Source organism: Heloderma suspectum, chromosome 1, assembly GCF_057233095.1.
Source record: "Heloderma suspectum isolate Gila_16-S chromosome 1, 16-S_ref, whole genome shotgun sequence".
NCBI classification, from domain to species: domain Eukaryota; kingdom Metazoa; phylum Chordata; class Lepidosauria; order Squamata; family Helodermatidae; genus Heloderma; species Heloderma suspectum.
Window position 1 is genome coordinate 114,484,272 of NC_139458.1, and position 26,674 is coordinate 114,510,945.

Consider the following 26,674-nt stretch of genomic DNA (forward strand, 5'->3'; position numbering starts at 1 on the left):
TGTAGTGTGCTTGTGCGTATGTATAGATTACATACATACATAAGTGTGCACTGACCCCCCATCCCACTTCAACTCAGACCCCGATTCAGCATTTTGGAAAACATCCTGCTTCTGCTCGGGCCAATATGTAGTCGGACCACTTCAGCTTAGCGCCAAACCTGAGTCAATGTTTGGAAAAATTAGTCTTTATGCTTCCTGTTGACGTCCATGGGAAATTAGAAAAAAAAATAACTTTTTTCTCTTGGTCAGAACTGGATGATAATTTCAGGCATAGTAGCCCCCTAGAAGGGGATTACACCTGTCCAAAGTCATTAAAAAATAGGTGCAGGGTTTATATTTTGATTTTCTTTTAAAGGGAACTGCCAGTAACATTTTTTTTACTTGGAAGAAGTGAATAAAGATTTCAGGATTCATTGCCCCATCAGAGGAGATCATGCCTGCCAAATTTCAGAATGATAGCCACAAGGGTTTTTGTGCAAGGGTGGCCTTGACATTTTGAGGTCTCCAAAAGAGAACATACTTATCTCCCTATATTCCTTGTGGATCATTGTTCTGAAAATTACAGACAGCCTACAGTTGTCCCTAAGTAAGAAACTAGCAAAGTTTCAGAAAGATAGGTGCAGCAGTTCATGTGGAAGGGAAGTTCTCCAATTTGGGGGAGGGAGTGATTTGCTTTCCCTTCCATTCATAGAATCATAGAATAGCAGGGTTGGAAGGGGCCTACAAGGCCATCGAGTCCAACCCCCTGCTCACTGCAGAATCCAAGTCAGAGCATCCCTGACAAATGGCTGTCCAGCCTTGTCTTGAATGTCTCCAGTGTGGGAGAGCCCACTACCTCCCCAGGTAATTGGTTCCATTGTCGTACTGCTCTAACAGTCAGGAAGTTTCTCCTGATGTTCAGCCGGAATCTGGCTTCCTGTAACTTGAGCCCATTATTCCATGTCCTGCATTCTGGCATGATCAAGAAGAGATCCTGGCCTTCCTCTCTGTGACAACCTTTCAAGTTCTTGAAGAGCACGATCATATCTCCCCTCAGTCTTCTCAAGGCTAAACATGCCCACTTCTTTCAGTCTCTCTTCACAGGGCTTTGTTTCCAGTCCCCTAATCATCTCCGTTGCCGTCCTCTGAACCCTCTCCAGTTTGTCTGCATCCTTCTTAAAATGTGGTGCCTAGAACTGGACATAGTACTCCAGATGAGGCCTAACCAGTGCTGAGTAGAGGGGAACTAGGACTTCCCAGGATTTGGAAGCTATGCTTCTATTAATGCAGCCCAAAACAGCATTTTCCTGTTTTGCAGCCACATCACATGTGTTGTGAATAAACACATGTTGGCTCATATTCAGCTTGTAATCGACGACAATTCCAAGATTCTTCTCGCTTGTAGTGTTGTTGAGCCACGTATACCCCATCTTGTAACTGTGCATTTGGTTTCTTTTTCCTAGGTGCAGAACTTGGCATTTATCCCTATTAAATGTCATTCTGTTGTTTTTTGCCCAGAGCTCCAGTCTATCCAGATCACTTTGAATTTTCTTTCTGTCTTCCAAAGTATTAGCTATCCCCCCTGCCAATTTTTTGTCATCTGCACATTTGATCAGCATTCCCTGCACCTCCAAGTCATTAATAAAAATGTTGAAGAGCACTGGGCACAGGACTGAGCCCTGCAGTACCCTGCTCATTACTTCTCCCCAGTTTGAGAAGGTCCCATTGATAAGCACTCTTTGAGTCCGATTTTGTAGCCTACTATGGATCCACCGGATCATTGTTTCATCTAGCCCACTTTGAGCTAGTTTGCTCATCAGGATATCATGGGGCACGTTGTCGAAAGCTTTGCTGAAGTCGAGGTATATTATGTCTACGGCATTCCCACAGTCCACGAGGGAGGTTAGTTGATCAAAAAATGAGATCAGATTCGTCTGGTAGGATTTGTTCTTGACAAATCCATGTTGGCTTCAAGTAATCACTGCATTGTTTCCAAGGTGCTTCCAGATGGATTGCTTTATCATCTGCTCCGGACTTTTCCCAGGGATTGATGTCAGACTGACTAGTCTGTAGTTCCCAGGTTCCTCCTTCCCACCCTTTTTGAAGATAGGGACATTAGCCCTCCTCCAGTCACTTCACCCATCATCCTCCATGATTTCTCAGAGAGAATAGACAGCGGTTCTGACAGTTCTTCTGACAGTTCCTTTATTACTCTAGGGTGCAGTTCATCTGTTCCTGGAGATTTGAACTCATTCAAAGTAATTAGGTGTTCCTTGACCATATGCCTATCGATCTCAAGCTGCAATCCTGCCCCTTCAGCCTGTACTTCTCCTTTGCCAGGGGGGTCATAGACCCTGTTTTGGGAGAAGACTGAGACAAAGTAGGAATTGAGCACCTCTGCCTTTTCTTTGTCATTTGTTATCATTTTGCCATCCTTATTTAATAGCTGAACCACCTCTGTCTTTTACTATGCATGTATCTGAAAAAAGCCTTTTTGTTGCTTTTAGCATCTGTCGTGTCAGCATTGCCAAGGAGAGCGCAAGGGATTTGCACACAGCAGTGCCGGCAGGTGGCACTGGCAGGGACTCCTGCCATAGCCACCCTCTGCTGCCATGCGCAAACCCCTCATGCTCTCCTTGCTGGTATCGGCATCAGGAAGGAGGGTTTGTGCATGGCCCTGCTGGCATCAGAGGTCTGCAAGCTGATCACAGACAAGTGAGCTGAACCCGGGAGGCAGAGCTGGACAGATTCCTCTGACATCCCTAGATCCACACCTTCAAAGGCATCCCTTCTCAGGTGGAAAGCTGTCCAGGGCTGATCTGCCTGGGAAGGAAGAGCTTTGAAGGTACAAATCAGGCTAATTGACAGCTGACCTGATTTGTACTTTCAAAGGAGTTTAGGGCAGCCTTCCACACCTGAGAATGGAAAGCTCTGAAGGAACTCCTGGTGCACAAAGGGGAGGTAAAGATTAAGAAGAGGTGAGCGGGGTGATGCGGTTGGCTGGGGCTCAGTGGTCTGCGAATGCATGCATGCATGCACAGTCTGAATTCTAATTTGGGGGTCTTTGGGGTTCCTTTTTCTTTCTTTTAAATAATGTATGCACTTCTGCAAACCTTGGGATTCCTCTATATCTGCTAATACTCTCATGTGTGGATGGTGCTGTTTCGGCTAAATAAACAATTGCACTTACCTCTTAACATTGGAAATGGAAGGGATGATGTATTTATCCTTTAATGAAAAACTTCAAACAATTGGAATTCCTGGTAGAAGTGGTATTTATTACTAAATATATTATTATGTGATCACAACAGCTTTACATACCTATTGTAATGCTTCTCTGGGTTAGTTTAGAGATCATATTATATTAAAAACTGGCTCTAGATTTTATTATATTAAGCTGTCAAAAGGCTTGCAATCTATCCAGTTTCTGTGAGGTAAGAGAAAATTGTCAGTTTGACTGACAGTAAAACTTCACTCAAATCCTAAAGGCAGAACTTGCTTTGTGAAGCTCGCTGAAGACTGGCAGGAGTTCCCACAATATAGGGAAACTGCGTGGCAGGAAACCTAGAAGTGGCTGAAGGAAGGCTGCAGAGTAGGCAATGGACTGAAAAACTGGAACCTGAGGGAGATAATGCTTGAGGAAAAATGCAGAGGATACATGGAGCTGAGGCAAATGGCCAATTATAGCTGGGGGGCGAGGGGGAAGGTTTGAAGATGCTTTACAACTCAAAAGAGGACTCTGCTATGAATGTTGGGAAGGAAGCTGATAGGATTGTTAGTGGTGTACCTAAGATTCAGGGTAGCTAAAAGAAGTGGAACAAAATAGGCATTGGCCTGAAAAATCAAGGGCCTGAGGGAATAGGAACTGTGGAGACATGAAGTTAAAGAAAGGTGGAATGACTAACACATGCTTTCAATCATGTATTATGTGCCAGGCACTTTATGTGCCAGATGCTAGAATTGAGTGTAACTCTCCACCACATATGTACACAATGTACAAATATGCATTTGCCATTCATAAGGTGTGAAGCAGCCCTTAAATCTAATTCACAATTGGTAGCCGCAATTGGGTGACACCTTTTAGTACAACCAAAGAGACACAGCACCACATGAGATGCTGTTTGTGTGCAAAGGTTTCCTGGCTGATTGTGGCAATTTCATAAGAATATAAGAAAATAAGAAGAGTGATGAACATAAGAAGAGACCAAGGCTCCATCTAGTCCAGCATTCTGTTTACACAGTGGCCAACCAGCTGTCGACCGGGAACCCACAAGCAGGGCATGAGCACAATAGCACCCTCCCACCCAGGTTCCCCAGCAATATAGGCTCACTGCCTCTGGTACTGGAGGTAGCACATGGCCATCAGGACTTGTAGCCATTGATAGCCTTTTCCTCTAGGAATTTGTCCAGCCCTCTTTTAAAGCCATCCAAAGTGGTGGCCATCACTACATCCTGTGGTAGCAAATTCCATTGTTTAACTGTGTGCTGTGTGAAGAAGTCCTTCCTTTTATCTGTCCTGAATCTCCCACCAATCAGCTTTATGGTATGACCCTGAGTTCTAGCATTTTGAGAGAGGGAGAAAATGTCTCCCTACCCATATTCTCCACACCATGCATAGTTTTGTAGACCCCTATCATGTCTCCCCTTACCCTACTTTTTCCCAAGCCAAACAATCCCGGCTGTTGTAACCTTCTCTCATAGGGGAGATGCTCCAGCCCCTTGATCATTTTACTTGCCCTTTTCTGCACTTTTCCAGCTCTACAATATATTTTTTTAGGTGTGGTGACCAAAACTGTACACAGTATTCTAAGTGTGGTTGCACCATAGATCTGTATAGGAGCAGTATGACATTGGCAGTTTCATTCTCAATTCCTGTTCTAATTATGCCTAACATGGAGTTAGCCTTTTTTACAGTAGCCGCACACTGGGTTGACAACTTCATTGAGCTGTCCACCACAACCCCAAGATCTCTTTCTTGGTCGGTCACTGCTAGCTCAGATCCCATCAGGCTATACTTGAAGTTGGGATTTTTTGCCCCAGTGTGCATCACTTTACACTCGCTTACATTGAACCACATTTAGATGCCCGTTCTCCCAGTTTGGAGAGATCCCTTTGGAGCTCTTCACAATCCCTTTTTGTTTTAACCATCCTAAATAATTTGGTGTCACTGGCAAACTTGTCCACTTCACTGCTCACTCCTAATTCCAGATCATTTATGAACAGGTTCAAAAGCATTGGTCCTAGTACATATCCCTGCGGGAGCCCACTATTTACTTCCCTCCACTGGGAGAATTCAGCATTTATTCCTACTTTCTGCTTTCTACTCTTTAACCAGTTACTGATCCATAAGAGGACCTGTCCTCTTATTCCATGACTGCTAAGTTTGCTCAGGAGTCTTTGGTGAGGGACTTTGTCAAAAGCCTTTTGGAAGTCCAAGTAAACAATGTCTACCGGATCACCCCTATCTACATGTTTATTGACACTCTCAAAGAACTCTAAAAGGTTAGTGAGACAGGACTTACCTTTGCGGAAGCCATGTTGATTCTTTTTCAGCAGGCTGCCACAGCGCCTTCAGCCTTCAGCAATTTCAACTGCACAGTGGCAGCCCTTCTTTCAAAAGGGTAAAAATTGCCATGACTGCCTGGGCCAAGCTGCTTTCCTTTATGGTGCTTTACAAGCAGCAACTATTAATTTGGCTGATGAGCCAGTCCATGCATCATACAGGGGCAAGCACATGTTTGCCCACTGACCTATTTGTAAGCACTCATTTTGCAGACGAGTGCTATGTATATATTAAAAATCTAATGTGTGATGCAGCTGTATAAAATGAGCTTTAACTGGAAAAAACATTAAAATGCAAAGATTCTAAGAACAGCAAAAACAAACTATCCTTTAGCATCCTTGTATTTCAGTTCCCTGCTTCACTTCTGTGCTTGTTTGATAAGATTAAGCAAGTCTTGGCTAGTTTTATGCTTATCATTAAAATTAGCGAACTTCACATTTTCCAGCTTTTAGGTATTGAAACATGATGATGGGAAATATCTAGATATGTCTTCTGGCCTAGATTCTTTATATGACTGCTTTTTAAAGAAGCTATTTTAGTAAATATACCTGTTTTTAATGGCCATACCATGTACATTTTTCCTGTGCTGTTCATATCATGAGTTTTAGCTGCATGATTGATTGATTAAAGTTGAATTACAATTTTTATAGTGAGGATTTATTCTATTTGCTCTTAGCTATATTTAGATGTCATCTTCATTTACCAATGTAGTTCATACTGCAAGTCAACTTGGATGATATGAAACTATATGAAATACAAAGTACCAAACAATACTATTTGCTGCTTTGTTGTATATTTGTTTGCGGTGTCATTTAATACTACAAGTGCTGTGGTTCTTCTTTCCTTTCTGTGATCTACATTATACAATTCATAATTTCACATGAGGGTAAACATGTACTTATGGATGTGAACAGACACACACACACGTGTGTGTGTGTATGTGTATGTGTTTGCGTTTGCATATCCCCAGTGCCTGCTTCTCATTGCTGTAGACAAATTAAACCATTTGTACCCAGAACATTAAACACAGAGTTAAAAATAGATGCAGTTTAAATATATTGTTGTTCATGTCTTGCAGGGAAAAGGCACAGTTTATCGCAGTTCTCATTAATTTGGAATGTAAGTTGCACTAACAATTTGCTCCTGGAATTTAAAGGGCAGGCAGGAGATGGCATGTGACCTTTAATAGTGGAGATTTATATAAGAAGGGAGTTGAGGCGGACTAAGGATCAGGAACTCAAAAACTTTGCCAGGATTTTAATGTTTTGTGTGTATTACTTAAACCAAAAAGGTCTTCAATGAGATTGTATTTGGGGGTTGAGTTGATGGGGATGTAAATTCTTCATATAAATGTGTTTAATGTAGATATTGTATGCCTGAATTTATAATACAATGTATGGATACTGAATTATTATGTATAGTCAAGTTAGTTTCAGACAGAAATTGAGATATTTCTGTGTAGTAGGTAGAAAGAGAACTCATTTAAATATGTTCCCCATCAGATCAGTTTCATGCAGATACTTCATTCTGTATACACTGCAAAATGTCATAGTGTAAATTACATTTTAAATGTTTTTTTTGGAAAAGATGCCTTAGTTTTACATTGTGTGTCATGAATGCATAACAGGCACTTGGGTATTGCTGTTCCATTTTATTTAGGTTATTTTAAAAATGTAACAAATCTAACAGTGAAGTTGTACTGGTATTATAAATAGGAGGGGAAATCTATTGCTCTTTGCCTTTTTATACAATGAGCAGTATCCAGTCCTGTCTGTGCACCTATGCTGATTGTGTTGTGCCCAATGAGACCAATTGCCGCCACAACAACAGGAAGCTAGGGCTTCCTAGAGCAACCCTGGAAATGAGCCAAAAAGAATGGGAGAAATTAGCAGATCTCCTTTCTGCGAGCTTTGCTGACGTGTTCCATTTTGGAAATGAGTATTTCAGCTAGTTTCCAGTTGCTTTAGGAAGTGCTAGCTTCCCACTATGCCAGCAGTGCGTCCCGTTGATGCATGGGCAGAATTGGAAACTGTCCATAGCGTATTTGTCTTGGGGCCAACGTTTGCAAGACATTACATTCCAGCTGTGTTCGTGTTCATGGGGCACACAAATTTCAAACCTGGAAAGTGCTAACAAAGTTTGGAGGTGTTTTGGCAGCCCAAATGGCCTTTCTGGTTTAAAGAAAAAGCAAAAAACAACTCCCACCTACCCCCCAAACAAATGGGCATCTGTATCTACTTGGCAGTTTGCAGTAGGGCTGCAAACTTTGTGATTTAATAAGTATGTTAATCAGTTAAAGCTTTAGCTGATTCATAGGCTCCCATACCATACCCTTTATGGAGCTCTGCAGCATCCACCACATTCCATATCCTGCAGTGATGGCCTCAAACGTGTATGGCTTTAAAGGGGTATTAGACAGATTTGGAGAGCATAAGGCTATCAATAGTGATTAATCATGATAATTATATATTACCTCCAATATCAGAGGCACTATGACTCTCAATACCAGTTACTGGGGAACATGTAGGCCTCAAGTGTGAGCTCAATTGTTAATTCTATGATTTAACACTTCTAGGAGGGTGCCATTTATGTCCTGTTGTGGGCCTCCCTTAGGCATCTGGTTGGCGAGTGTGCAAATAGAATGGTGGACTAGATGGACATTTGGTCTGATCCAGTACCTCTCTTATATGCTTACTCTGAGATGTCATATCTCTGCAAATGGATGAGCCCAGAGTGACAAGTGGCCAGTTCTGATAAATGCAAGTCATTTCTTGTTCTAGGATGAAACAAAAGTGGATGGGTTGGATCCAGATGTAGTCTTATTTGGAATAGACTCATTAAAGTCAATGGGACTTAAGTTAGTCAAATGGGACTACTGTCCTGTTGATTTCAGTTGGTCTACTCTAAGTATGACTAAGTCTGGATCCAGCCCTTCTGAGATTTTAGTGAGGGGTCTCTACATTGAAGATGGGAGGCGAGATTTCGACTTTGCAGACCTGAATCTGGAAGAAGTTTCAGTTGGGGACAGGGCTAAATCATAGAATTAACAATTGAGCTCACAATTGAGGCCTATATGTTTTCTATTCCTTTGCTCATGTTTCTTTTAAGTGCAGGGTTGCTCAAGAAAGCTTTTCATACCTGACTGCTGTTGCAAGGATGTTATGTTGGGATTCCTTCTAATTTTCTTTTCTTTCTTTCTTTTTGTACTAACCATTAGCCTGATATTTTCTCATCATTATTTAACCCAGACAACTATTACTTATTAATTACTTTTATAGCACCATTAATGTGCCTGGAGTTTACAAAGCAACAAGAAGGAGCTTTCAGTCTACAGGAAAACCCAAGCAAGGCTATAGATGGAGGGGAGGGGAATAGAATGGAGCTAAGAATAAACAAAGGGAAGGATATGGATTCAGTTCTGTTAATTTGTTTAGGCTTGTTTCAGTAAGGGATGAAGACAAAGGGGTAGCATTAAAGCTTCATGAGAAAAGTGGGTTTTCAAATTAAGACAAAGAGGTGGCATCTTGAAGGTATTCTGGGAAGAATTTTCAGGCATAAGGGGCAGCAAGTGTGGGAGAGTAATCAGAGAACCACTACCAGGTTTGAGGAGGGACCTAGCTTCTTTGCTTTCTTCCCCCTGTTTTCTCATCCTCCATCAACCTGATGTTGCTGTTTCCTTCCTCCATCCCATATCAGGCAGTGGCTTTCTTTAAAAGAAACCTTTTGGGTGACTGGGCTGCAGTGCAAAGGCACCTGCAAAGACTCCAGGAACTCAATATCATCTTTTCCTCAGAATGTCTCTGGCCTTATGTACCACTCCCCACACTGAATGCCTCAGGGCTCTCCTGGTATCATTTGGGGTAGGGATATTTGCCCTAAAGTACATACCAAATGGCACCACAGAGTGCAAAAAACCTTCATATGGTTGAGCCATAAGAGCAAAAGTCATGGATAGTGGCACATCAAGAGATGGAGTGTGTGACCATGTGTAGCTTTCCCTTTGGAGACTTTTTAATACAGTGGGGAGAATGGGGTTGACTTGTTTTACCACTTGATACCTATCTCTCAGATGAGATCTGTTCAATCAGATGGTACCTATGTTGTTGTTGTTCAGTCGTTCAGTCATGTCCGACTCTTCGTGACCCCATGGACCATAACACACCAGGCTTTCCTGTCCTGTGCTCTCTCCCAAAGCATGCTCAAGTCCATATTCATTGCATCAGTAATGCTATCTAGCCATCTCATCCTCTGCCGTCCCCTTCTCCTTTTGCCTTCAGTCTTTCCCAGCATCAGTGTCTTTTCCAGAGAGTTTTCTCTTCGCATTAGGTGGCCAAAATATTTGAGCTTCAGCTTCAGTATCTGTCCTTCCAATGAGCAGTCAGGGTTGATTTCCTTTAGGATGGACTGATTTGACCTCCTTGCAGTCCAGGGGACTTGTAAGTCTTCTCCAGCACCACAATTCGAAAGCATCGATTCTTCGGCGCTCAGCCTTCCTTATAGTCCAGCTCTCACAGCCATACGTTACTACTGGGAAAACCATAGCTTTGATTAGATGGACCTTTGTCGGCAAGGTGATGTCTCTGCTTCTTACTATGCTGTCTAGGTTTGCCATAGCTTTCCTCCCAAGGACAAGCGTCTTTTAATTTCATGGCTACAGTCACCATCTGCGGTGATCTTGGAGCCCAAGAAAGTAAAATCTGTCACTGCTTCCATTTTTTCCCCTTCCATATGCCAGGAAGTGATGGGGCCAGATGCCATGGTCTTCGTTTTTTTAATGTTGAGTTTCAAACCAGCTTTTGCACTCTCCTCTTTCACCCTCAACAAGAGGCTCTTTAGATCCTCTTTGCTTTCTGCCATTAGGGTGGTATCATCTGCATACCTGATGCAGTTGTTGATAATTCTCCCGGCAATCTTAATTCTGACCTTTGATTCATCCAACCCAGCGTTTCTCATGATGTATTCTGCATATAAGTTAAATAAGCAGGGTGACAATATGCAGCCTTGTCGTACTCCTTTCCCAATTTTGAACCAATCAGTTGTTCCATGTCTGGTTCTTACTGTTGCTTCTTGACCCTCGTACAGGTTTCTCAGGAGACAGGTAAGGTGCTCTGGTACTCCCATCTCTTTCAGAATTTGCCACAGTTTGTTGTGATCCACACAATCAAAGGCTTTAGCGTAGTCAATGAAGCAGAAATATACATTTTTCTGGAATTCTCTTGCTTTCTCCATGATCCAGCGAATGTTGGAGATTTGATCTCTAGTTCCTCTGCCTCTTTGAACACCAGCTTGTACTTCCGGTAGTTCTCGGTTCACATACTGCTGAAGCCTAGCTTGTAGGATTTTGAGCATCAGCTTGCTGGCATGTGAAATGAGCGCAATTGTGCGGTAGTTTGAACACTCTTTGGTGTTGCCCTTCTTTGGAATTGGAATGTAAACTGACCTTTTCCAGTCTTGTGGCCACTGTTGAGTGTTCCAAATTTGTTGGCATATTGAGTGCAGCACTTTAACACCATCATCTTTTAGGATTTTAAATAGCTCAGCTGGAATACTGTCATCTCTGCTAGCATTGTTGTTAGTAATGCTTCCTAAGGTCCACTTGACTGCACTCTCTAGGATGTCCGGCTCAAGTTCAGTGACCGCACTCTCATGGCTATCAGGGACATTCAGATCTTTCCTGTATAGTTCTTCTGTGTATTCTTTCCACCTCTTCTTAATCTCATCTGCTTCTGTTAGGTCCCTGCCTTCTTTGTATACCAAAATATTTTTCAGGGGTTTCAGACTTACGTTACTGCAGAAGAACAGAACTCATTTTAAAAAAACTTATTCAGAACAAAACATTGGATGGGTCTCCAAACTTTAAAAATATTAGTCCAATATAAAATCAGTTGAAAAGGTAGATGGAACTGGATCTGGTGTCCCACCAGATTTTCCCCATGTTCCACAAGTGCAAAACAGGATGCCACATCTGCAATTGTGACAAGGTTAAAAGGTTAAATTTCTTGCCCATAACATCCCTTTGGCTTAAGCAGGTAACACTTTTAAGTACAAGGCAATCAAATCAATAAAATAAGATATTAATTCAAAATGCAAAATTATGTAAACAGGATTAAAATTAGTCCATCCATGCTGAACCACAGCCACTAGACAAGGTAGATCAGTTTTATGTATGTATGCGCTTGTTCCAAGGTGCTTCATATGTCTGACACATATTTTGCACTTTTTCTCAGTGCTCCAAAATGGTCACATAAATCCAGTTTTAAACAGGGCTTTAAAATTAGTAATATCTTAGGGTCTGAAAAATCATTTTTGATTCAGCCTTATTTTGGATGTTCCACTATAAAATATGTTCCAAGAAAATATACTCCAGGTTTTTAAGATTTCATTAATACAGCATTATAATCTGGGGGCAAATAAGTCTTGAGTGAAAACTGAGTTGACAGCGAGTTGCTTTTTGGAATGTGGCCTCCCAATATTTGTGGAGTGTTGTTACTAGCTGCCATCTACCTCTGTTGAATTTGAAACCAGGCTTGCTTGTTACCAAATTTTTCATATGCTTCTGATGGAACATTTTCTGCTACCACCTTCTACATTGCCATGTCTAAGCATGTAAAAATACTCACGTGCATATTCATATTTACAGTGTAGTAGAAATGCTGTAATCTGAGATTTCCAAAAGCAAGAGACTAGCGGACAGTTGAAGGACTTCATAGAAGTCAGTTGAAGATTGTAAAAGTCAATGACCCAATGAATTTATGGGAGTTTGGAATTTTATTGCAGTTTAATGTTGTGAGTTGGCTGAGAAACAAAACATAATCAGGGGTCATCAGAAATTTATACCAAAATATTAGAAGAATTTTGTGTGTACATTGCCCTCAAGGTTTTTTTTTAAAGAGGGGTGTTCTTCATTTTTCAATTGAAATGCAGATGTTAGATCAGATAATCATGATATTTTTATGGTTTTAATCTTGGGTAGCTACACAGAAATAAAGGGGATCCACTCTATTTTATAGCGGTATTAATGCAGTTTTGCAAGCAATTAACTCACAGAGTGCTCACTCATGCTGTGCTAAGTTAAATGTGCTTCTGCTACCACTTCCAATCTCCTCCTTCATCCTCTAGTGTGGCAATATCCCAAGTGTCTGTCCTTTTCAAAGCTAGGAGAGTCAGCCAAAATGAGCCTGTGCTACACATTCCACACAGGAGACACCAGGGATTGATGCAGTAGTCACATGCAGTTATGCACGCACTCTCTCTTGCTCTCTTTTCCCTCCTCCTGACCTTAAAGGACCATAGCCCTTTTAACATCAGGAGATGAAAAAAGAACACACAACTGCCTTAGCATTTCGTTGCTGTTTCACAAACTGAAGAGACCAGCATATGTACATTGCATGTGAGTAATGAAATAGATCTCTGTGTAATCAATATTTGTATGACTAGGTCGCTTTCAGTCTTCTTCCAACACGATGTGGTGTATTAAATTTTATAATGTTTGAAGAATTTCTCCTTGGTCAAACTTTGTCTGTGACCGGTTGTATTCTGTATAACTGTTCTACTGAAAAAGTAGAACAAACATCTTCAAACATTATAAAATTTAATATGTTTACATATTGGTGGCAACTTAAAATTAGTGGTATGAAAGAAATCTACTACAGACATTGGATAGAACCATGATATATGCAAAAATACTTTGCACCTTCATTCCTTAAAATGCTTCAGTCAAACAAAACCCACCCCCAGCCAGCCTTATATTCATCTCACTTGTAAGGGAGACACAGCTTCTTACTGGCAACTCAGTTTGAAACACATTTCCTTGTAAGTAGGCTCTCTATAATGTGATATTTATAGATCATTTTTGAGGGAACTGATCTAGAAGCTGGTTATACTGACGTAAAGCACATACATGACAGAGATGGATTTACAACAAAAACTTCTGTGCATTTTGGTCTGTTGGACTGTTCTGCTTTTTACTCTATGGTGCTTCAAGCACAACCAGACCATGTCCAAGTACTGGATTTCCATGGAATTACATTGCCATAAAGATAAACTTGTGTTAAATGCTGCAATAAAGCAATATTGAACAATACAGTAAAATTGGAGTTCACTTCTATTAGTTCTTGAGTACATGCTTTTAGGCAGTATCTGACCTGCAGTGGCTAAATTGAAACCATAAGGAAACTGGTACAGGAACAATTCAAGGTTTGAATAGAGGCAAACATAAATGCACAGGAAGCGGTAGAAATACTAAGTTGACTTTGTGCTCTGCTGTCACATACTGGTGAAGGTGCTTCACTCCTGTGCACCCTGTTGCTTTCTTGTGCAACTGTGAATTTTCTGATTTATATGGCAGACAGGCAAGCAATCTCTTTGTACATGCCAGAAAAAACATGCATGAGGGAGCAGGGGGGGCAGCCTTTTTGGTCTATGTTCCCCCATGGCTATTTGGTTATAAATGAGATCAAATTTGCTTATAAGTCTGATCAAAAATAGATAAAAGAGAAGGTTGTCAATGGTGGCGTTGGTGTTGGTGAGCTAACACTGCAAAGGCAGCATAGATAAGCCATTGATCCCAGTTTGTGACATTCAGTGACCTGGTTCGCATGATTGGAAGAGGGTGGTTAATAAGCCACAGTGCCGGCAGGATTAGCATTATCACCCTCAGCAGCACAGCTTGTGGTGTTGTGCGAACCTGGCCAAAGTGGCTTGTTGCTGTGAATAACAAGCCACCCAGAACTCATGGGCTGTTACTTCCTAAGCCGTGGCCATGCAAACTGGGCCCCTATAAATTCACTTTTATAAAACTTTTTTAAAATGAAAATGTTAAAGCAAATGTAATGTGGTGAGTAGCTTTTTTCATTTTCAAATGATGGGAAGGTGTATATTGAATAAAAACATAGGGTTAACATTTGCCGCCCATCCCTCCAATACCTAAGGTGGTGACAAGAATACAGAAAACTTGAGAATGGTTTGCTTTTTTATTTGAACAGATGACAAAGATTTAGACAACAGGGGATGTCTAAATATTCATAGTGGTAAAAATGTTTGAAGCATAGTAACATGATTCAGCTGAAGAATTTTTATAACTGCACTATAATATTAAATACTTATATAATTTCATTATGTTTATGTCTAAGAGCATACACTGTATACTCTGTGGGCCTTAATGTCAGTGCTGTGTGTGAAGGTTAAGAACAGGACTCCTAAGAGCAAGGTGGGATACCTTGCAAGTGTCTGCAAGCATTAGAAGTCCTTGTCACTTGAATACAATTTTCAGAACTTACATGTTCTGGTCAAAATTCAACACAAATGTATTGGATTGTGGTTTTTGGCTTTGTTTGTGTAACCTTTGACTGGAAAAGTTAAGGATAATCAAAACTTGGTTTTTGTAGGAGCTCATTCTATCTCTTTTTCTCCTTCTGTAGGATCAGGAGAAGGTTTGGGGAAAATAATCCAGAGATTTCCCTTAAAGGATTTGGATGACACTCCTTTTCCACAGGGAATAGAATTGGTAAGTTGATCTACAGCATGCATTTATAGGCTGTTAATATCCTGTGTGCAGATTCACATTTGTTTGTGTACAGTGGGGATAATACAGTGGGGATAACTATGTTAAATAGTCTAAGGAATCCAATAAATTTTAATGAATTCATAGAATACAGCAATTTAAACACCCTCCTGATCTCCTCAATCATGTCACTAGATCTTACAACAGAATCAGTCCTTAGGTATCTCATAATACCTAACTTTAAGAATGCAAAGTCAGAAAGGACTAACTATTCTATTATGTCAAACCACACAATCCTGCCCCATTCTCTTATAAAATCTTAAATTTTAAAAATAATACAGGCTTCTGAAAAAAGCCAGGGAAAACAGGTCAGTAATTTTCTTGTATGCTTATAATATTGCAATAATCTTTTTGGAAAAGACAGGTGAAAGTTTGTTGTTGTTTATTCGGTCAGTTGCTTCCGACTCTTTGTGACTTCATGGACCAGCCCACGCCAGAGCTTCCTGTCGGCCGTCGCCACCCCCAGCTCCCCCAAGGTTGAGTCCGTCACCTCCAGAATATCATCCATCCACCTTGCCCTTGGTCAGCCCCTCTTCCTTTTGCCTTCCACTTTCCCTAGCATCAGCATCTTCTCCAGGGTGTCCTGTCTTCTCATTATGTGGCCAAAGTACTTCAGTTTTGCCTTTAATATCATTCCCTCAAGTGAGCAGTCTGGCGTTATTTCCTGGAGGATGGACTGGTTTGATCTTCTTGCAGTCCAAGGCACTCTCAGAATTTTCCTCCAGCACCACAGTTCAAAAGCATCTATCTTCCTTCACTCAGCCTTCCTTATGGTCCAGCTCTCGCGGCCATAGCTTACTACAGGGAATACATTGCTTTAACTATGCGAACCTTTGTTGTCAGTGTGATGTCTCTGCTCTTCACTATTTTATCAAGATTTGTCATTGCTGTCCTCCCAAGAAGTAAACGTCTTCTGATTTCCTGGCTGCAGTCAGCGTCTGCAGTAATCTTTGCACCTAGAAAGACAAAGTCTGTCACTGCCTCCACGGTTTCTCCCTCTATTTGCCAGGTATCAATCAAGCTGGTTGCCATAATCTTGGTTTTTTTGAGGTTGAACTGCAACCCAGCTTTTGCACTTTCTTCTTTCACCTTCGTCATGAGGTTCCTCAGCTCCTCCTTGCTTTCAGCCATCAAAGTGGTATCATCTGCATATCTGAGATTGTTAATGTTTCTTCCAGCGATTTTAACTCCAGCCTTGGCTTCATCAAGCCCAGCACGTTGCATGATGTGTTCTGCGTACAGGTTGAATAGGTAGGGTGAGAGTATACAACCCTGCCGTACTCCTTTCCCAATCTTAAACCAGTCCGTTGTTCCATGGTCTGTTCTTACCGTTGCTACTTGCTCGTTATACAGATTCCTCAGGAGGCAGACAAGATGACTTGGTATCCCCATACCCCCAAGAACTTGCCACAATTTGTTATGATCCACACAGTCAAAGGCTTTAGAATAGTCAATAAAACTATTTTTATTGACTAGAAATAGATGTTTTTCTGAAACTCCCTGGCTTTCTCCATTATCCAGCGGATATTGGCAATAAGGTGAAAGTACCTATTACTTTATCCATTACATTACTTTAGTGTCTGTCATCTTGTCCCATCTCCAGCATTGCTTATGCCCTTTTTTCAGTGAGTATGAAAGAGGGAACACACAGCACACATGCCACAGTCCAACTGACTTGTGGAGGACAGGAGTGCATGCACAGAACTGACTAATATTCATGTTCCCTTTGGAAATGGAAACTGTATGTGAACAGTGTTTCATATGGATTGGGAACTGCATGTTCTACACTGAACAGATCATTTATATTGCACCATCAATGTACATGGGGATGTCAGTGCTATCAGCTTGATGCCACTATCACCTTTTCAGGCTGTGGGCCCTCACTTTCCCCCTTTGTTCTCTGTCAAGGGGAATTCCCGTTGAGGAGCTTGAATTTAGAATCTCCTTTCTTTGAAGCAATGTGATCAGTGCTGTCAAAACTGACAGTACTGGCCATCTGTGGGGGCACCTAGGCATGCATAAAATATGTACACACAGCAGTATTTTTTTTGGATTGGGTCCTTTATGTGAAAAAAATCTTATCTTAAGTTTTGCATCCATTTTATTCAAAATAGTTGTGGTTTTAAACACACACATGGATTGATTATCCTAAAATGCAACTAGCAGCTGGTTATAACATGGTTCCTTGTCTTTTTTATTGTTTTTCTCCTCTCCCGGTAGCTGTATTGGAGACCTGTGTCTTGATTACCTCTAAAAGGGATAGAAAAGAAGAATGTGATATCTTTTCTGCTAAATATGCACTTGATTGAGAATGGGTTCTCTCTGTTTCCTTCTGCTTTTATTAAAAATATTATTTACCTTGCATAACTGAACAGACTAGAAGGCTGTTTCTGAACTTTGAACTTTACATAATGGCTACATTCTCACACAATGATACTCCAGGATTCTGATTTAAGCTGGCTTACTGTGAACAAGCAGCATATGCTGGTGCATGCAGCTCATTTGCTCTTCTCTTTGCATGTGCGAGTAAAACAAACAAGGAATGGATGGCTTATTGTGGCATCTGAACCTGGGATCCTGGGTTCCTGCTTTCAAACATCCAGGCTTTGTAAGCCATCTTTATACCAGTAAAACAAATTAGCCAGAAATCCTAGTTTATTGTTACATGTGAATGCAGCCTTTGTCACCTTTTCCATGGAAGGTTCCATGTATGTCAAGTCAGAAACTTACATAGAATATACAGTATCATTTATCAGCAATATAATTGCTGAATAATGATACTACAGTGATCATTATGCCAAATAATAGATGCCTAGAAAAATCTGTGCACAGACTAGCTTTCCTGAGTATTGGGCCAATTTGCTACATTGTGTTTTCATAAATACACTTTTTAAGTTGCTTCATATCATAAGAGATGGCTCCTTTTTATGTAACAGTCTATAATTACATTCCTTTATACATTTTTTTTAAACACCAGTTCTAGCACTGTAACTTGGACATTTCCAAGCATTTCCAGCCTTGATTATTATTTGGGCCATATCCCCTATGTAATACAGATCGGTCAGATTCTATAATGAGAACCATTCTCAGTATGAGTTAGTTAGCATGAACTGCTGAAATTAGGGACAAGTGCTAATGTCACCATACTGAAAATGGTTGTCACTATGGAATCTGACTGATTCCATACTACAGATGTAATAATTTCTACTCTATGCATGTAAAGTGTGGGGCCCAGAAAGACTTAACACTTTTATGGTATGTGTCATCAGCAGAGAGTTCATTTGGGGCGTCTCTGAAAGCTAATATAGATGATGCATCTCATGTGTGCACTGCTGTCAATGGCACTCGCCCTGTGGCCATAACATTTAAAAGATGCTTACTCTGTGCACTGATCCCAAAATGTGTAGTATCTGTATGTAGCATTGTATACCTCATATATGTGATACACATGCAGACAATGATGTATATCATGTATGTGATATACATATATAGCACCCTGGATAAGGAATCTATTAAATGTTACAGCAACCTTATCGAAAACCACTAGGAAAACAGGCTTTCTGGCAGTCCTGCGTACAGGACTGTGTGTAGGATATATGTAATGCAGGGGTGTCCAACATGATGCCCACAGTTTTTACTTAAACTGTGAGGCTGGCATGCTGCAAAATTATTTTCAATAATACTTCTGGACACCACGTGGGCAAATATGCGATTTGGCCTTTGGAGCTCAGATCCCACCCCTGACTTGTACCCAGTTTCTAGGCATGTTACTTACCTCTGATCCTCACTAGTTTGTCTTCTGGGAAATGGGTATTTTGTGACTAGCTACACCCACCATGGCAGCAACCATTTTGTGAATGGACAGGGCATCCCATGGCAGCCATTTTGTGAGAGTGTCCACAACACTCTAACAAAATTCCACATTTGCCCACTGACCCAAAAAGCTTTGGAACCCCTGGCATAATGTCTAAATTAGTGCTTAGGTGGGGGCCATAAGACAAGATGCTTACCGTTGTAGATTGCACATTGTAGGAATGAGTGAGGGCCTCCACTTCTTACAAACAAGATGATAACGTTGTGACATCACCCCGTATAACAAGGGTAGAGGCAGAAAATTGTGGGTGGGTATGTGGAACAACCTGCACTTTGGTTTGGTTTTTAATATTAGTATATACTCTGAGAACATATTTTCTGTGTCTTGTAAAATTCACATTGTCAGGAAAATATTTTTAGAGATGTGATCCAAGAATTTAGTCTAATGAATACTTGGCTAAGATGAGGCTATATTATGGGAACAGAATACAGTAAAAACAATCAATTCTGAAATTACAGTATGTATACGAAAAAGGACTCCCCAGTAAATTAGACTTGCATAGTTGTCAACAACTGAGAACTTTCCAAGAAGAATTCCAAATTTCTTTGGCCTTTTGAAAATAAGTCATGAGATCAGGGAGTTGCTTGGTGCTGGAGAAGTTACAGTATATATTACATTATGAATAATGTTTAAAGCTCTGATTTGACATCCTTGATGTATGCATATTTAATGTAATTATTTATTACATTTGTACCCCACTGTTCCATAAAATATGACCAACTGTAAACTCCACAACACAAAATAACAATATCAAACCATCTAAAATTAAATAAGAGCATATAAAATACTGCAATAAAGATATAAAGGACTTTTAAACGTTAAGAAAAATAGCCAGAGTAAAAGTGATGGGTTGCATTCCTCTTTCTTACACAATCCAAATCTAGAGCTGGGACTCCCAATTTCATTAATTGGTACATATATCATAGAATCATTAAATCATAGAATAATAGGGTTGGAAGGGGCCTATAAGACCATTGAGTCCAACCCCCTGCTCAGTGCAGGAATCCAAGTCAAAGCATCCCTGACAGATGGCTGTCCAGCCTCATCTTGAATGCCTCCAGTGTGAGAGAGCACACTACCTCCCTAGGTATCCTAGGCAGCTGGTCTCTCAGCCGGCTGCTGCGGCTGCAAATGGTGGCCGCCGTAGCGGCCGCCATTTGCATCCTGCCCAGCTGCTGTGATAGGCTACGTAAGTATTTACATAGCCTATCATGGCAAAGAGCAGGGGCGCAAACGGCGGCCGCTACGCCGTTTGCACTGCTGCTCTTTCCGTGATAGGCTACGTACGTATTTACATAGCCTATCACGGTAAAGGCAGCCACGCAAATGGTGGCCACTGCGCCATTTGCGTAGCTGCCTTTACCGTGATAGGCTACGTAAATACTTACGTAGCCTATCACGGAAAGAGCAGCGGTGCAAACGGCGTAGCGGCCGCTGTTTGCGCCCCTGCTGTTTGCCGTGATAGGCTACGTAAATACTTACATAGCCTATCACGGCAGCCTGGCAGGACGCAAATGGCGGCCGCTACGGCGGCCACCATTTGCAGCCGCAGCAGCTGGCCGTGGCCGGAACTCCGGCTGTAAACGGCCCTGGCTGGCGGCTCTGTGGAGCTGCTGCGGAGCAGAGCCAGCCCAGGGAGGATCCCGGGGGGAGGGACGAGCGCCTCCCCCCCACCGTGAATCAAAGCTGCGAAAAGGTAAGTGACTTTCGTTCATCTCTATTGTTAGCACTGCTCCAGTTGAGGTGTCTGGTGCCACCAACTGCCCGATTTTGTGGGATCAATTTCAATTGCTGCAGCCTGATGATGTGGACAAGGTGCTTGCAGCAATGCAACCAACTACGTGCCCTCTCAATCCTTGCCCCTCTTGGCCGAGGGGTTATGACTGGGTGGGTCCAGGGAGTGGTAAATGCATCTTTGCGCAAAGGAATGGTTCTGTCCTTAAGGAGGCAGTAGTGCGAGCACTCCTGAAGAAATCTACTCTGGGCTCAATGATATTTGACAAGTACTGCCCAGTTGCAAATGTCCCCTTCTTAGGGAAGGTACTTGAGAAGGTTGTGGTGGAGCAGCTTCAGGCACTCTTGGAGGATACTGATTATCTAGATCCATCCCAGTCTTGGCTTCAGGTTGGTTATGAGGTTATGATTCAACTTGGACTGAATCATGCTTGGTTGTCCTGATGGATGACCTTTATTGGGAGAGGGACAAGCAGAGTGTGACCCTGTTAATTCTGTTCAATCTGTCATCAGTTTTTGATTTTATTTAATTTATTTTAAATGTTTCTTGGCCGCCTTTCATGGTAGAAGCCCTTCCAAGGCAGCGTACAATAATAAAACACATAATGAAAACTGATATGGTCTTTAAAAGAAATAAAAACAGCAATAAAAACAGCATGGCATCCTCCTGGATCACCTCCATGGGCTGGGCATTGGTTCCAGTCTTACCCGTGGGGCCGATTTCAGAGAGTAACTTTGAGTGACCTTTCCTTGGCCCCTTGGCAATTGAGCTATGGGGTTCTGCAGTGTACCATCTTGTCCCCGGTGTTGTTCAGCATCTATATGAAGCCACTGGAAGTGGTGATTAGGGATTTTGAGCCAAGTACCATCAGTATGCTGGTGACGCACAGCTCTATCACCCTGTGACATCTGAATCAGGAGAGGCTGTGCAAGGCCTGGATCAGTGCCTAGACTTGGAGATGGACTGGATGAGGGACAGTAAACTGAAGCTGAATCCTAGCAAGACAGAAGTCCTGTGGGTGAATGGTTCACTGCCTGTTGCAGATGAGATTGCACTCCCATTGAAAGATCAGGATCATAGTCTGGGATATTCCTAGATCCATCATTGGCACTAGAGTCTCAAGTGGCCATGGCATCTTGGAGTGCCTTTTACCAGCTTCGACTGGTTTGCCAGATATAGCCTCTCCTGGACAGGGATAGCTTGGCCTCAGTGGTACAGGCACTAGTAACCTCAAGAATGGATTACTGCATTGTACTCTATGTGGGGCTGCCCTTAAGGCTGGTCTGGAAGCTCTATAGTGCAGAATGGAGCAGTTCAGCTGTGTCAGACCTGCCTCTTTTCAGCATTCAACTCCTTTACTGAGGGAACTGCACTGGCTGCCTATTCGCCACTGGGCCAGATTTGAGGTCTTCCTACTAGTGTATAAAGCCCTAAACGACTTGAGACCAAGATGCCTGAGAGAGTGCCTTCTCCCACATCAACCTGCCTGGTTACTGAGGTCATCAGATGTCATGCTCCTGGTGTTTCCCCATGGAACTATGGCCTGATTGGGGTCCACCTAGAGAAGAGGCTTTAGTGTCGTGCCTCCGTTTCTGTGGAATTCCCTGCTTCTGAAGATCAGGCAGGCATGAACATTGTGTTGTTTTTGGTGCCTGCTGAAAACATCCTTATTTCAAGAAGTCTTCCTTGATTGACCAGCCACACTTTTTATTGGGTATTTTGTTTTGTACTTTTAACTTTTAAAATGGTGTTTTATTCTTTTTTATTTGTTCACCACTCTGGAATCTGCTTATATGTGGACTGGTATATAAACGTTGTAAAGAAATAAATAAGTAAACATCCCTCTGAACATTTTTTTCATTTCTCAGATTCTTATTTTTTTATCATCCATCTGCTTGATATGTTATCCCTCCTCCTCTAGTCTCTGCAGTCCAGTTATATAATTTAATTACCATTAATTGTTTTTGGCGTTGAAGCCCCTTATATTATTGGGTTGACTCTGGCTGGTGTTCTTTTTCCTTGTGTTTAAAACATTCTACTGTTTTCTGGCAGTAGAGAGCATGAGCGGGAAGATCTCACTTGTAGACATTCCACCTATTTTTTGAAGATGACATTCTTTTCCCCTCCTCTGTGGAATTTGGACAGAACTCTTGTTGCCCAAATCTTTTTGAGGGGTCCCATGTCAGAGTAACACTATTGATGGGCTTCCCATGAGGTCATCCCATAAAGCTGATTGGTGGGAGACTCAGGACAGATAAAAGGAAGTACTTCACACAGCACATAGTCAAAAGTACAGAATTTGCTGCCACAAGATGTAGTGATGGCCACCAACTTGGATAGCTTTAGGAGGGGGTTAGACAAATTCCTGGAGGAGAAGTCTATCAATGGCTACTAGGCTTGAGGGCTATGTGCTACCTCCAGTACCAGAGACAGTATGCCTATGTACACCAGTTGCTGGGGAATATGGGCAGGAGGGTGCTGTTGCACTCATGTCCTGCTTGTGGTTTCCTGGTTAACAGCTGGTTGGCCACTGTGTGAACAGAATGCTGGACTAGATGGACCCTTGGTCTGATCCAACATGGCTATTCTTATGTTGACTTATGGGCTGTCTTGATAGTTTTGGAAGTCCTGGAGGCAGGACTTCCAATGTTTTGGAAGTCCTGGAGGCAGTGGACTTCCGGTTGGAACTGATGTTGCTCTGGCAGCTTCCCATGGGTTCTCCTGTGGGAGCTTTCTCAAACAGCTTTTTAAAAGGTTGAAAACCCTTTTCATCTACCCCTTGGAATTAAAGGGGGGGACAAGGCAGCACTGGACAACATCTTGGAGAAAAGTACCCCCCTCGAGATAGTGGGGGGGCTGGATTCCAGGATTATCTCCCCAGAGCTTTACCAACACAAAAAGCTGTGATGAGACTCCTATTTCATAGGAGCAAACAGGGCTGACGTGTTCCATAATAATATATTCTTCAAGAAATATCAACAACTCCTGTGGGATGATTTAAGAAATATTAACAACATCTGAGAACATCTGAGGACCTGTAAGATCTGTTTGAGAGAAACATGCATGCACTGAGGAGAAGAAAGGGGATGGCTTCACCGCCAACTCCCCCCGTGCCTCCTGTGTCAAAAGTTTCGAAAACAGAAGATATAGGGGAATTAGTTACTCTGATAAAGACTTTATCTTAGCAATTTACGGAGCAAGCCAGAAGGTTGGATTTAATCCAAAATTCCATCACCGCCTTGCAAGGAGCCGTGATTTAATTAATGCATCATGGCAAAAAATGGAGATGAGAATTAACGAGCTAGAAAACCAAGTAGCAGCGAATGAAACTTCGACACAAATTTGTTTTAAAAATACCTCTGACAGAATTTCTCAACTGGAGGCCTTCACAAGAAGATCCAATGTACGTATTATTGGGATTAAAAATCTAATGATGTAAAATTGCCTATTTTTGTGGATAAACTTTTCATGAGATACTCCCTATCCCATCTGATTATTTACTTGATATTGAGCAGGCATTTCGTGTGCCAAATGCTAAACGGACTGATTACACGATCATAGTCCAATTTGCAAAAGTCTCCACAAAGAATTATATCCTGCATTTGGCAAGAGAGGGTGGAAGCCTCTCCTGGAAACAAGATAAAGTTATGTTATTTCCAGGCTACATCAAAGAGGTGGCGAATAAAAGAAGGCAATTTATCAAAGTTAAAATATGGCAAAACAAATGAACTTACAATATTACTTAAAATATCCTGCTACACTTTGTATCGTGTCTGAAGGTCAGATGAAGAAGTTTCTAAATCATGAAATGGCAGAGGCATGGCTGAATGTAAAAATGCGTGAAATTCCTGTTACAACTTCATGAACTGGAATCTTTAAACAAGCTTTGTTAACTGTTTGTGTTTAGTCTACATGATCCAGGCTAAGTCAGAAGATAAATGATTATATATATATATTCGTTTATTCTCTTTCATCTTTTGTTTTTTCTTGCTTTTCCTTATAGTTTTTATTATAACAAAATAGATTTTATTATAACAAAATATTATAACATTTTTATTATAACAAAATAGATACGGTATGCTGTATTTAAATTAAACGTTTGCGGGTACAATGTGTACTTATATATGTAGTGTAAAATATAAAATATATTACTGACTGTTGAAGGTTTATTTTAAGTTTTATTATTATATAACACTATATTCCTAGTAGTAGTAGTAATCTAGGCTACTGGGAATGAACTGTAGACCTGTTTCTTGGATATAAGATTGATGATATGATATTGAAATGTAAGGTTGCTTATTAAACTGTAAGATTGTTAAGGTTATATATATAGTTTGTAAAATAGAATGGCATCGGAGGCTGGGGGGTATTGGAGCTAAATTTAATTCTTTAAGGGGGAGGGAAAGGGGGGGAAGGGGAAAGAATCCTCTTCCTTTTTGTCCACCTCCTTTCCTCCTCCCTTTGCCTTTTTTTCCTTTTTCTTTCTTTCTCCTTCTGTTTTTGTTATTACGGTGTCCTTATCAGAATATTGTATTGTTGGGAAATTCTAGTATTGATCATGTTGTTGGTATGTTTGGTATTGTATATTTCATTTATAAAGATAAAATAAATAAAAATATATTCCAAAAAAAAGAGAGGAAGTCCTGGAGGCAGTGAAGCAGTGGAGGGGAGTGCACAAGTCTGAGGCCTGCTGTCTCTCTTTCCGTTATGAAAGCAACCAGGGATGAAGCATTGTCTGTACAAATCCTAACGTCCTATTAAATAATTGGAAAAAGCAGCTAATGACTTGCCTGCTATTTTTCTGAAAATTTCAGTAAATTCCAGTCTCTTCTTCATGACTCTGAAGCTTTTGCTCTTTGTGCCACTATTTCAATCAGGATGGAAGTAAAATCATGGAATCTGTGTAGATACAGTAGATCATATTCTGAAATGTGCATGGGTGTCCTCAGGAAGGGGCAAGGGGGTGCATTTGCCCTTCCCAGATGAGCCATAATTTCCAGATTCCCAGCTTTCATTAAAAAAAAGTCTCTAGTTCTTGTAGAACCAGAGATATGAGACGAAATGTGCATCCATTATTTTTCCCATTTGTTTTACGAGAAGCTAGCCTACTCCCATCTTTCAGTGTTATAGCCAATGATTGAAGTCATAGCAATGATTAACACACCCACTGTCGGAGTGTGTTAACCATTCTAACTGTGCTGAGCCTTTTGAGGTCTTCCCTGTTAGGAAGTACTTGCAGCCTCATTAAAAACAAGAGCGATTTAGAAATCATGGACCTTAGTGTAGCTGAGCTTGGGCAGTAGCATGTCTACCAAAAAAAACAAAAGGTAGCAGTAAAGACAGGAATTCATGAACCTTCTAACTCAGGTCTTGTTAATAATTTCATCCCCCCGCCCATTTATGAACATTAAAAAACCTACCCTGACAGTGTGTGTAGATACAGTTCAGCATTATTAGACACATATTACAGGAGGCAGAGCTGTGGCTGAGATAGTCTGGGTTACACAGCAGTCCTGCAAAGTAGCCTGGTATTCTTATTCCCATTTTGCTGGGCAGGGGGCAGGGTAGAGTAGTGTAAGACAACTCTGCAGCGTAGTCCAGAGTTGTTATCCAGTCTCCTGGTGTGTTGGTGCTTTAAGGAAATGCCGATGGGGCTGTGAAATTGATTGTAGCAGCAGTACAATTTATTAAGGGCTAGAGGAGGTTGTTTGTGTGTATATAGCTTTAAGAGAACCTGCCATTTTAGCTCTTGCAGGAAGCCCAAGTGGAGCCTCTCCCCACCTCTTTCTTATTGCAGGCCTTGTAGCTGAGACAGCGTGCCACACAGCTCCTCAGAAGTTAGTGTTTTCTCCTGTATTGCAGTAATAAATAATCCTATTGCAAAGGTACCTGAATCTGTTGTGTGCTGCCTACAGAGCAGAGCCTAGGTGTGTACTGCAGGTTGCATAGGCCCCTCCCCCT

General features: G+C 41.5%; 1 protein-coding gene across 4 annotated transcripts in view; it reads left to right on the plus strand.

The window, feature by feature from the left end:
- Nucleotides 1-26,674, plus strand: part of SBF2 (SET binding factor 2) — a 388,549-nt gene that overhangs the window by 77,780 nt on the left and 284,095 nt on the right. For all 4 annotated transcript variants that reach the window (XM_084854235.1, XM_084854251.1, XM_084854241.1 and 1 more), the window contains exon 2: nt 14,962-15,047. In XM_084854235.1, coding sequence (XP_084710361.1) covers nt 14,962-15,047 — 86 coding nt within the window. The remainder of the gene's footprint in view (nt 1-14,961; nt 15,048-26,674) is intronic.